The sequence below is a fragment of the Chroicocephalus ridibundus genome, chromosome 4, assembly GCF_963924245.1.
Source record: "Chroicocephalus ridibundus chromosome 4, bChrRid1.1, whole genome shotgun sequence".
Classification (NCBI taxonomy): domain Eukaryota; kingdom Metazoa; phylum Chordata; class Aves; order Charadriiformes; family Laridae; genus Chroicocephalus; species Chroicocephalus ridibundus.
This window is the reverse complement of record NC_086287.1, coordinates 16,982,771-16,995,466: the sequence shown is the minus strand read 5'-3', so window position 1 is coordinate 16,995,466 and position 12,696 is coordinate 16,982,771. Positions and strand designations below refer to the sequence as shown.

The following is a 12,696-nucleotide window of genomic DNA, read 5'->3' as shown; positions in this document are numbered from 1 at the left end:
AAGAATTTGGTAGTATTTCTCCCAGGTACTGATTCATTCTCATACTGCATTTCAGAAGGGGAGTATGAAGGAGTGTCTGATAAGCCTGTGGGCAGATCCATTTAATGGACTGTGCGCAGTTACACACTCTGTTTCTATGGAACCTTGAAACCTGTTCCACTGGTGACAGATGGCCTGGTTCAGGATTAATGAAACCAAATATCTGTGCCACTGCATCAAACAGCTGAAGAAACTGGCATCAGATCCCCAACCAGAGAAAAATGTCCAACTTTTTCCTCTTGGAAATTTTGCTGGGGCCGAGGGGAAGAGAGACTTGGCCATTTGTCTGGGATTTCTGGGCAGCGAGCAGCCTTCCCGGAGCAATCCTTTGCAGCAAGCTGCCTTCTCCCTGGAAGTATGGACAAATGGCCGTTGTATGCAGGACAGGCTGTAGCAGCAAGGGGCGAGTGTGCTTCAGGGCTCTGCATCCCAGGGCACCCGGGACATGTTGTAACACAAGCCAGGTGCCATCCTCGCAGTGGTGTCCAGTCTGTTTGTGCTGGATGTGCTCTGTGGGGTGCATGTGGCTGTGTTTCAGGGTTCCTCAGGCAGGAACACTGTAGCCGGCAGTGACAGTGTCAGTTTGCTTTAGTGGGGTGCTGTGTAGCTCCAGGGCAGAGCCACACGACCAACGGGCCTAACAGTGGCAGAAAACTGCCCACCGCAGAGGTTCATTTGGATACATACTCCATGCTGAAACTGTCACAGAAACAGAAAATGAGCAAGGAGACACTGTATCTGCACAGTAAAAATACCCAGTAAATTAATATTTTTAATTGCTGTTACACACAGAAGAAATGAGAAAAAAAATACATTCCAAACAAAGAATTAAAATAGTAAAATCAGCATAAAAATGTGTTAAGAAAGGATCCCAGATCAAGTGGCCATACTGCCTGTGGTGACCTTTACAATCACGGTAAAGGAAGTAAGTGCTAGAGACTTTCAGACGTGGCAAAATGCTTGACTCCCCGAGGGAGAGCAGCTGCTTCAGTCACATCTTTCAGTGCACTCTGCCTGGAATGCGTGGGAGAGGGGCTGGAGCAAGAGGCTTGCATGGCTACAAGACGTGGAGATTAGTGTTCAGGACAGACCAGCCAGTCTGCAGCCTCAACCAGGCAGAACTACCACTTACCCAATGGCATTTGCTTTTCCCTTCCTGTTTTTTTGTTTGTTTTCTAATTTTTGAAGTTTTATTTAATAGAGCGTCAGGTTCTGCTGGCCCGACCCTGCCAGCACTGCACCTGGAGCAAGCCTCCCCAGGTGAACTGGGAGCAAGGCTTGGTCCAGCAGGAGCTTGCACGAGCAAGGTCTAGATCTGTGTGTTTGTACTGATTCAGCACCGTCACCCAACGGGCTGGCTTTGTTTTCTTGCTTTTAATCTGTCAGGAAAAGGTTTCTTTTACTTCCAGGTGCTCTCTCTGACTTTTGACTGATCTGAATTGGCCCAGTCATGCTCCCACTGCAGTCTTGGTGCTCAACCCCTGCATCCCTCTTATATGAGACTGGCCTTGTGCTTTAGCCTTGCTGTTGAGCCACCACACCACTCCCGTGGCTCATCCTACAGCAGCATAGTGTCACCACAGAAACAATACAAGCCACAGAAGTTTTGGCATTCCTGCCAACTGGCCACCTTTTTTCATTTGTAGTCTTTGTAGAGTTGTATATTTTTATTCTTTACAATAAGAGCAAAAATAAAATAACATTAAGAAAATTTCCTCCAAACTAAGAAAACTAAAACCCATCAAACATATTAAAGAAACCACAAAAATTTGCATTGTGTTTGCTTTTGAGTTCATATTAAGATAAGATTTTACTGCAGCTGCTTCAAAATCGTGGTCCATTTCACATGTGCACAGCTCACGTTCCTTGGTGTGAGGAATTCCTTGCCTTCATTTGTGTTTGTACAGCAGCTAGTGCTACCAGAACTAAGTAGTTTCTAGCTGTGGTCCAGATGTGAAATCAGTGAACCGGGAGAGTTTTATACTAGTTGAGAACATGGTGATGGTTTAGAACTGTGTTTCTAGATCAGCTTTTGTTCTGGGCACTAGGACTGGTGGTACAAGCACTTCCATTGCTACAGAACCTGCTGTTTCTTTGATTCAGGTGAAAAGGAAGCAATTCAGTAAGTATGTGCCAACCTTATTGATTCCATTAAGGCCTTCCCTCTCTGCCGATTTTAAAGCCAGTAAACCTCACAATCACAGAAATTAAACATCCCTTTGCAAGTTGTCCCATGAAACCTAGCTGACCTTCTGCAGAATGAAGGTTGAACAGAATGCCTTCATTTTCTGTTCCAGTATTTTCAACAGCCATAGTGGACTGTGACAGCACTGTGTTTTGGCTGGATTAGATTTATTCTAGCTAACAGTCAGGCTGCAAGGTTCAAATCTAAGAATTTGGTTGAGGCTTTTAGAAGAACTAAAAACCATTTTCAAAAGTGAAATCAGAGTTCAGACTTTTAAGCTAAAACCTCCTCAGAGCTCGAGTGCAGCTGAGCCCATCCTGTTAACCAGTATGAATAAATATTTTGCGTTTGCTTTCCATCTGATGCAAATTGAAAAGGCAGTCACACATTCACATGCTTTAAGAGAAGTCCTGCAGATCCCTAAAAGCATTTTTAACACTAAGGTAGAATAATACTTGGGAATTATATAGCGCTTTACATCTTTGAAGTGCTGTATGAGCATTAATCCTCACAGCATCCTTGTGAGGTAGGTAAGTGCTAATATCCTCTCTTAGAAATGGGGTGAGGGCCTGGTCCTCTGCTGTTGTAACTTGGCATAGCACTGGCCCTCAGACACTTGTGCCTTTTTACACCAGATGAGGACCTGGCCCCAGAAAATTTAAGTGACTTACCCAAGGCCACAAAAGGAGCAACCATGGATAAAAGGCAGGAGAAGTACCCAGAAGGACTTCTGTCATGAGAAGTCAGCAACTTCCCATCCTCTTCCAAGAACACGGTTATGATGCCTCTGCTTAAAAGAGCCCCTGTCTGCATCCAGAGATGAAGCAAAGAGAAAGAGGCACCTGCCACTGCGCTTTACAGTTGCTGTTTGCTTTGATCTGCTTTTTCCAGAACATCTCCAAAAATTACCATGATAGAAAGCTGAAAACAAACAGGTGTTAGTGTCAAACTATGCGCCTGGAAAACTTTGAAGATCCGCTACAAAATTCTGCAAAGTTTGTCCTAGGAATTTTATATATTTGTGTAAAAATATGTAGATTACCTCCACTGATTACAACGTGAAACCTTCAGCAATCTAGAATCTAGCCATGTTAGAGTAATTCTTAAACCAATCGGTCTTAGAGTTGCCTCAGTATGGAGAAGTAAGAAGCCAGGTATTAAGCACGAATACAGTTTTCTTGGTAGAGTAGGAGTAAAGCTGTTAAAATCCTCTGGCTTTGTTCTTCCAACCCGCCATTCCTACACCAGCTTCACCCTGATGACATCAGTGTGACTGGCACAGCCCAGAAGCTTTGCTAGCATTTAAAAACCATTTGCAATTAGCATTGCTTCTTTGACTTCATTGGGAGTTCTGTGTAAGGAGGATCTATCTACAGAAAGAAATACAAGAAATAAATGTGCTACATGGTTTATATGTCCAAATAAGGAGCCAAAGGATCTCCAGGAAGGTGATAACTACAGAAAGGAAAGAGAGCAAAGGTAATCAGACCATGTGTGTAACCTCATTGCAGAGTGGTGTTTGAATACAGCAGTGTGAAAAGAAAGCTTCTGTACTTAGCAAGCAAAGGAGCTGATACTGCTGGGGCCAGGCACGCTACATCACTGGGGTGCTTCGTTCCCTCTGTAATGTCACTGGGCCAAAGACAGGGTGCTTCTCAAAGACTGTACCTCTGAAAAGGAGAAGAATGGATCAAACCTCGCAGTTTTACAGTGCAAAGGGACAACAAGAAGGTCCTCAAAGGCAGTGCCACAGACAGTCATGTAATTCCCACTTCTTGGGGAAGGTTTGCTCCCTTTCAAAGTGAAGATTGCCCTCGCTGGGGTTGAGGGAACAGTTTTAATCCCAGGAAAAGATATTTAACAGATTGTCAGCAACTGCTTAGTGTTTCTTAGGGTTCATGAAACTAAGAATTGTGTCAAATCAGTGTCTGCAGCAGCTGGTTTCTTCCCAGCAGGAAGGAGCCTCCAGGAAAATGGTCTTATTCAAGTAATATGGATTAAAAGGAGGAATGCAGAGCAGGAGAGAGATTTTGACAATTGAGAGCCTTCACTGGCATACCACTGAGCCAGCCAGAACTCTCCCTGACTTTGTATGCTGAGGGTTCTGCCTCACGTTCCTGGGAAAAGCTGAAGCCATTGCAGCACTGGGATGGAGCCAGCATGGCTGGCCAAGATGCGTTCCAGTCCGCTCCAGGTGAGGGGACAGCAAGAGAACAACAGCCCACTTGGGCTGCACATGTTTCTGCTGTCCCAGCTACCACCATCCAGAGACTTCTGCCACTAGAAACTGCACCTCCTAATAACACTGAAAAGATCCTTTTCTGTAAACATCCAGTGGCTGATGGAGCAGGATAACAAAGCAAACCACAATGAAAAAGCACACAGAAAAGCAAATTGGCCATCTTCAGGACGTTGAAGGCTACACATTTCTAGAGGGGAAGAAAGAGATAATATAAATTCCAACTTTTAAATAAAATAAAAAATAAAAAAAAAATTTAAATAAATTTAAATCACACAGGTATTTTCCTCAAAGCAAAGGGAAGCTCGGGGTGTGGGGGGCTCCTCTGAAGAACTGCCAACTAAGGACCGAGTGTGCTGGACTGACCCATGACAAGGAACTGTAAATCAGACTGAAATGTGCTGTTTGATGACATGCTGGGAGGACAGTGAGGTTCACCCCAAATGCTTAGATTTCCTTTTAGCTGGGTCAGTCTGTTGCAGGAAGAGATTTGCAAACAATCACGCTGAGTAACAGCAGGTGACATCCGCAGAGAGCTACACTGCAGGGTTCAAGCTCTGGCCAGGAGATAAGCAATGCTGATGAATGAAGATGTTTTATGGCTCTAAATTCCCTTAGCAGTTTACTCCAGACAGGCCCCAGTGTGCCAGTGAATGAATGCTGACAATATTACACAAGAGCATTAAAGGGAAGAGATTACATGGGGCTGTGCTATTTACAATGCTTTCCCTCTCAATAATGCAGCTGACCTCTCTGATCTCTGTCTGAAAAGCAGCAGATGACTCCATGGGGTCAGGACGGTTAACCTAGATTTTCGTAATACTGGCTGCATATGCACTGATGCAGAAGTCATGGGGAGGTAATGCCTATTCCGCACTCAGTCCCACCACACGAGGCTGGGGAGGAGCAGGAGACCCACTTTAGCACCTCTCAACGCCAAGGGAAAAGCTAGCGGGTTGGTAGCCTCAGCTGCCCCCTGACCCTGCTGCACTCCTCGCAAAGAGGAATTCCTTCTCTGCCGACTGTGCCAGGGACTCGTTGCCAGGCTTTCGCCTGGAATGGTCTGGGCACGCTAGGTATGGAGACCGCGGTGATTTTCAGCCCACGAGGCTGGTTCTGGAGGGCTGCCCCTACTGTGAATGTGTCCGAGGGTTGTTGGGGCATGCATAGGTTTCAGTTGTGCAGTCTTTTTTGATTGTAGGTTTGAAGAGGTGCAGAAACCCTCAGCAAGCTTCCTTTGCACACCTGAGTGCGCTCGTCTCTTAAAACAAGCCATTGGGGAAGTATCTCAGCTCATGGGAGCAGCAGTACGACAGACAGAAGGAAGAAGCACATTCAAGATGATAGTTTCAAACAGAAACAGAGCTTGCTGTTAGATATCCTAAATAAGAGGAAAAATATACATACGATCACAAATGAACTTGGACAAAAATCAGGGCAACCTCTTCCTATTCTTTTTAAAAGTCTGAAGTCAGAAGTAATCCTGCTTCAGCAGATGGGCAGACAAACCAACCAAAGAATCTGCATCAGAATTAAACAGGCTTTCCCAGCCCTGATGGCTCTCACACTCTCACTGTGTCCATGTGAGTTTGAGAAGGAAGCAGCAGGCACTCTGAACACACAGGACAGTGCTTTTCAGGAAGCTCTGCTGAAAAGGGGCTTTCTAAAAACAAGTGGTGCAAAGATGATCGTTTACCACCAGCTGGCAAAACACAACAACAATCTACATCTAAAATCAGGGCCTTGACCACGGGAAATGCTCACACAAAGATTTAAGAGATACTGCAAACAGCAGAACTGTAATGCTTAATGAGTATATGGAATATTATTTGTTAGGATACTGAGGAAGAAAGGCATAAAGGTTAGATTCCTGTCTGCCATACTAAGGACAATTAGGACATACATTAGTATGACACATGTAAAAACCAAAGTTCCTCACGTGCCCATGTCATGTCAGCTGTCACTGGTGGCTGCAGGCAGCGTGCAACTGCACACACATGGCAGGGGAGAACGCACTGGCCTGGCTACTTAGAAGTCCCCGAAATCCCACCAAACTCCTAGTTCTGGAACACATGGCAATGCTGACAGGCACTTACAGACCTACCCTGGAGCAGTGATCAGCCGCGATCAAAGCACACAGCACTGCATGTCAGCGCACCTCTTGCTCTGTGCTCTCTGCTTGGCGTTTTGCTTTCATTCTGGTTCTGCTGGGGGCTGCCCCACATGCTGTCACCGACTCCAAAGCTCAGACCTCATCTGGATTTTCTGTTTTTACTCCACCTCCAGGGTTCCTTTCAGCAGAGGCAATAGCTCCAGTTTGTGTACTAAGTTTGTAATGCACAAAAAAAGACAAACATGGGTTAAATTCATTTTTACCTATGACTTTAGCAGACATCTGTGCCTGTCTGCCTACTATTGAAAGCAAGTCTTCTAGCACAGTGCATGGCCAAACCTCCTTTCCATCAGCCCTCTTCTTCCCAGACATTCAGCATCAGTTTCAAGACTAACAAGTAAAATGCAGTAGTACCGCACTTCCAAGGAGGAAAAGTTGAATGAGTAGCTACTGCAGGGACAGTCTAAGCTTTCTGATGTGGACTCCACACTGAAGTAAGCTGTATTCAGAGAAAGCCATTGAAAAAAAAGCCCCAAAGGTAACGCTTCAAAGAAGCAAAATCAACATCACCAATGTGCCTAGAGAAATGGAGATCTCTCTCAGGGGTGAATGCAGCTACAGCACCTGAGATATAACCCACATTGTTCACAGACTATTGGCACTCCACCTAGCTTCTCTTTCTGAAGTCCTCTTCATCTCTGCTCTCTACAGCTGACAGTGCAATAAGCATTTGGGCTGCATAGTAAGTAGCCATGATGATGAAGCGCGAGTAGGGCACAGGAAAGCAGAACTTGTTAAGTGCAATGGTCAGATCTGACACCATGAACAGCATCGCGCCGATGCAGGCCGAGAGCTTGGTCCATGTCCAGAGGTCGTTGCACAGCTGCACACCGGCGACTGCTCGCCAGCCCATGAAGCCAATCAAGGCGATGTAGACAGCTACCAGGTAGGTGAATGGGCCTGAGAGGTAGGAGTACAGGAAGGCATAACAGGAACTGGAAACAAGGCCCATCAACAAGCCGGCTTTGAGGTCCAAAGGCTTCATGCCGAAGGCTGAAGAGTACAGGATGTGTGTGATGGCAAACATCAGCAGACCTGTAAAGAGGCATTGACATAGCAACTGTGACCTTTCTTCAGTGACTGGCAGTTGGTAGCAGAAGAAAACACTTGGCTATACTGGGTTTTAAAAATACCACAACAAGCACAGGCTTAGATGTCCTTGCAGTGTTACAACCCTTAACAGTTTCAGCAGGAACCATACTGATCACCTGGGACCATTTTAATACAGAAACTTCTGCATAGGAGATCAGCCTTAGCACCAAGCTCCTGCCCTAAGTCAAAGCCCCAGCGCATCTACAACTGCAGCCAAGTAGAACTCTGTTGTGATGCAAGCCTTTTTGCTGAGAGGCCAGGTGAACTGAGTTGCTGCAGAAGGAACAAAGCTTGTTTTTCAAGTGGTTCCTCCTCCCCTGCTTTGGACAGAAGGGTGGGGGCAAGGCAGACCAAAGATCATCCCCTCTAACTACCCAAAGTGTTTTGCTCATAGGTCACGTGGGGAACAGGAAGGCTGGAATCAGAGCAGTGTAGGAACAAAATGCAAAAAAAGATACCGATCCTTCCAAACCCAGACACAAAGCCTGACCGTATTTAGCCAGAAACCCAAAGGCACTCAGGGACTAAATCTGGCTTCTGCTCCATCTCTGCCCATAGCTAGGAGAAACCTAAGCTGGAAAGAAGCAGCTGGCATATTTCAGGGGCTGCACCAATGTGATGTGCCAACAATTTTATGGCTATTTGCAGGATTCAGATGAACCTTATCTGGAATCAATCAGTGAAAATAAAACGCCAGCTTCCCTTTGAAATGCAACACCCCTGAGAAATGCCAGATGTGGGTGTTGGAAGGTACTGCCTATACGTTATTCACTTGCCACTAATCCATTTGACAAAAAATGTCACAATGTGTTGGTACAGCTGCTGACTACTAATTGTCATGCCAATTGTAGACAATGGGCCCCAAACTGAGTCCAGCTCCTCTGGTCCTCTGGTTTCCAGATCCATACATGGTGCAGCTGCAGGCTGTCCCACTTTATCCTGGCAAGGTTATTAGAGTAGCTGGAAGTTTTCATGCAGCTCTAAAGCATGAAATGGAGAAAAGGATCTGGGAAGCTGAGTCCCCCAGCAGGACACTTGTTTACATTTAAAGCATGATGCTGTGGTGTAAAGGGCAGCCACTAAAACCTGCTGCTAGCAGAAATTTCTTCATACTAATACTTTTGTGTTGAGGCAGCTCAAAGAAAGCTAAGTGTCTCCCTGCCTTTGAGGAGGACCAGACTGGACATCCACTGAAAGCTCAGCCATGGTGGGATAAGAGAGGGAGGGGGCTAGTGGGGATCTGGTCTGCAAGGTGAGGCTGGAGAAAATGGACAGTGTGAAGAGGAAGAAAGAGACACGCAAAGAAAGGCAATGAGAAGTTGATGTTTCACAGAGTTATTGGGCACAGCACTAAGGGAACTGAGGAGGGATTTAGGACAAGAGCTGTTCATAGCATTATAGTGCAGGCAAGGTTAGAACCCTTGGGGGCCGTAAGGAGAAGGAGGTTACTTCGCCCTAGCAGTGAGGAGTGGTTTTTCCTTCAACAGCATTATAGGGAGAGTTCTGGGATGGGGAACCGAAGTATGTGTTGTCCTTCATGCAGGCAGCTGGAAACGAGGAGCAGGAGAGGAGGACAGGATGTGTCAGCCAAGCAGAAGTCCGGAAAGGCAGGAGGAGTTTTGTGATATGTGGTGAGGCTGGTCACAAACAAGAGAGTCAGCTCCCAGGTTTGCTGATTCAATGCCCACAAATCAAGCCAGGAACTGGGGAAACCTGGGACGGCTGCACAGGGAGGGGGGTGCATTTCTGTTTCTGCATTTCTCAGCCTTTGGCTCAGCCCTCCCAACCACATCAGGCAGATCAGCCCTTCTCTTCTCTGTCCGCTTCCTTCCCCCTCTATGCCCCTGGAGTTTCCCCTCAGGCTGACAACAGTCCTTTTTCTTAGTCCCTGTCTTCTTCACCAAATGCATAAATTGTTTCTAAGTGCCTGCTATCAAAGGAGGTGGATGTTCACACCATAAAGTGTCTTCTACATGCAGTAAGACACTAGTCAGAAAATAGCATGTTATTAGTGGACCAAAACAGCAAAAATGAAAAATAGTCAAGTGTACCAGGAGCAGGTTCACAGGCTGTCACTTCCCTATAAAGTAATGAACAAATGTCCTTTTATAAACTCATTGTCTCAAAAGCTATTCAAATCAGCTCAGTTCCCAACCCTTTTTTTTTTCAGCCTGAAAGATGTAGAAATTGAACAGAAAATACATTTTTATCTAGTATTTCCTCTTATTCTCCTGAAATTTCAAATTCCCACAATGATGTCAAAAGGTTGACTATAGTCAGTCGGCAGGAACAGCAGCCTGCTGAGTTTTAAACAGGAGAAAGCACATTTTGCAGAAGAAGTGAAGGATAAGGTGGGGTGGTGCGCTATATTTGCTAACAGGTGAAACGTAAATGTTAACGCTTCACTCTGGAAGATGGTAGCTTGGATGAGTATGGGCTGAGGCAGGCAGGAGACAGCCAGGATGAAGGCCGAGATTTTCAAAATGCTCCAAGAGAGCTTTTCTTTTCCTTAAGAAGGAAAATATGTCTGAACCCACAAAGAAACACTTCTCAGTTGTGAGACTAAGGTCAAAAATCCAATTTACTTGAAGATTAAAACACATTAACCAGATACTGAGTTGCTGTGACTGGTTGACCTTCCTCTAGCACTAAATAGGAGAGGGAACTCAGAGATATCCCAGCTACGTGGGAATGGAGAAGCTCAGAACAGTCCATGTACAAAAACAGTCATGGGGAGAATCGGGCCTTGAATGTTTTCCAAACCACAGCTTAAGGAGCAACTCCAGGAGGCAAAACAGAAGCACAAGCAGTGGGGCTGAGGCGACATGCACTGAGCTGGGTACTCCTGTTAGGAGGAGGCCCATGAGTGGGAATGCCAACACTCAGCACAGAGGGGATGGCACCCCAAGAGAAGGCCGGAGCTCCTCAGAAACATGCCCAAGGTTCAGCCAGATAGGTCCAGTCCTCGGGGCCTAATCTAAACCCCACCAAAATCAGTAAAAATTTTTACATGAACTTTTAATGAGATTGGGATAAGCCCTTGGGAAGCAGGATTAAAACCAGATTCAGAGCATTCGGCCTTTCATATCTGGCATTGCACACACTTCCCTCTCATAAAGAAAGAGCTTGTGGGAATCACAGAATAAAACTAAATATTGACCTTATGAGAGGGGGAAAAAATAAGCCTTTGACTTTCAGAGCTGACAACAGCACAAGTCAGAAAAGTTCCCTCGTCTCATCCCATTTTCCAGTGGGACAGTCGCAGCAGCCGGTTAATGGTGGGTGTTAAATGAGATCCCTGTGCTGGCTAAATTAACTTCAGAAACCCCACCAGTCAGTTCAGTGAAGGACTCAACTGCTGATGATTTCTTGTGACAGTTCAAGGCCAGGGGAGTGCTGCTGCAGGCAGGTTCAACGTGGCTTTAAGTGATTAATCTAAATCATTATGTTCTAGTCTGCAAATTCACAAGCTTGTTTTACTCTGAGAGATGTGGATCTTATTGTAGAGAAAACAGGTCACTGTGGTAAGGTTTGTCCTTGATTCCCCATAATTTACATGTCTTGCAAAACAGACATGGCTTGTACAACAGGCTGCATGATTCATACTGATGAACCTGCAATTAGGACAAGATTTATGATGCTTTGGTTTCTAGCATCCACTTAAACACCTCCCCCAGGCTACGGGCTTGTCTATCAAAACATAAGGGTCCTCTCCCTTTGCACCTTGTGTCCTGTTTCTGATCCTTGTAGCAAAGGGCCGACAGATCTCTCTGCAGAGTGATAGGAGGTAGATACTTCCTGTAGCTTCATGGGACCTGCCAGGTGCCATAAGCATACCCTTCCCTTCCCCAGGGATTCTACCCACGCCACCTTCCCAGCTCCAACCAGTTGAATTGCCGTGACTACATGCTGGGAAACCAAACCTGCCCCAACCTCTCTAACCTCAAGAGAAGCTCAAGAGAAAGACTCATCCATGTTGTGACTCTTCTAGCCATGATGGATTTTAGTCAAGGGATGAGTGTTTCCCACTGCCCAGGGGCTTAAGCTGTACATGAATAAACAAAACATGTGGCCCAGCAACTCATTACTAAAGAGGGTAACAGCTGGACACTGTGGCATCCCTTTAGGACTGACACTGCACTCACCATGAATGAAGTAGCCCTGCTCCTGCCAGATGAGAAAGGCGTCTCCCACTGCCGAGAATATGAGTCCCGCTAGGATGCGGCTGGCGCTCCGGTGTGACACTAAGAAGTTAATTCCATGAGCCAGAAGGAAAACCCACAGGCAGAAGATGGGCAGACATTTGATGAGGGCACTGAACCAGGAGGGGCTGGAAGTTGGCAGCCAGAGGACAAAATAGACACAAGTGGCTTTAAAGAAGGGCACCAGTTTGGGGCCTTCACTCTTCACCTAAAAGAAACAAACAACAAAAAAAATAGGATCATCAGGGTGGTGGAGGAAGTTTTAGATACCTTTTCTCTTTACTTGTTCTACTGAAAACATTTAGGCCATCAGTCAAACTCCTCTGTGGTTCTTGCCACCTGTTTAGACTAACCCCTTTTATACACCTCCTTTGCTGTAGCTGCGAAAATACTGCACTCCCCAGGGACACCCCAGCAGCAAACAAACCAATAAAAGTGCAAATCTTCCCTCCCATTTTGGTGAATCCTCTTGCTTAGCCAGTTACAGATCACCCTGAGGATACAACCTGTCTTCTAACCCATTCTTTCTCCTGCCCGGTAGCCTTATGCCTGGAGCTTGCTGTTGGCATCACCACATGGCTTCAAAACCCACCACATCAGCCTTGCAGGTGAGGATGTCTCTTCCTCAGCTGACTAGTATCAACATCAATCACATGTTGTTTTGTTCTAGCATTACATTAATAATATACTTCCCATATTGCAGGAAACGTTTTGACTCAGGCCTTTACTGTGTAAATCCAGCCACAAAAATGCAGCATGAGCACTA

The 12,696-nt window shown here is 45.9% G+C and overlaps 1 protein-coding gene across 1 annotated transcript in view; it reads right to left on the bottom strand.

The window, feature by feature from the left end:
• Positions 1-1,315: 1,315 nt before the first annotated feature.
• Positions 1,316-12,696, bottom strand: part of TMEM86A (transmembrane protein 86A) — a 29,306-nt gene continuing 17,925 nt past the window's right edge. Inside the window, exons 2-3 of the mRNA XM_063333976.1 lie at positions 11,874-12,138; positions 1,316-7,671 (exon numbers count right to left, since the gene is read on the bottom strand). Of these exons, the coding sequence (XP_063190046.1) occupies positions 7,244-7,671; positions 11,874-12,138 (693 nt within the window). The 3' untranslated portion in view covers positions 1,316-7,243. The remainder of the gene's footprint in view (positions 7,672-11,873; positions 12,139-12,696) is intronic.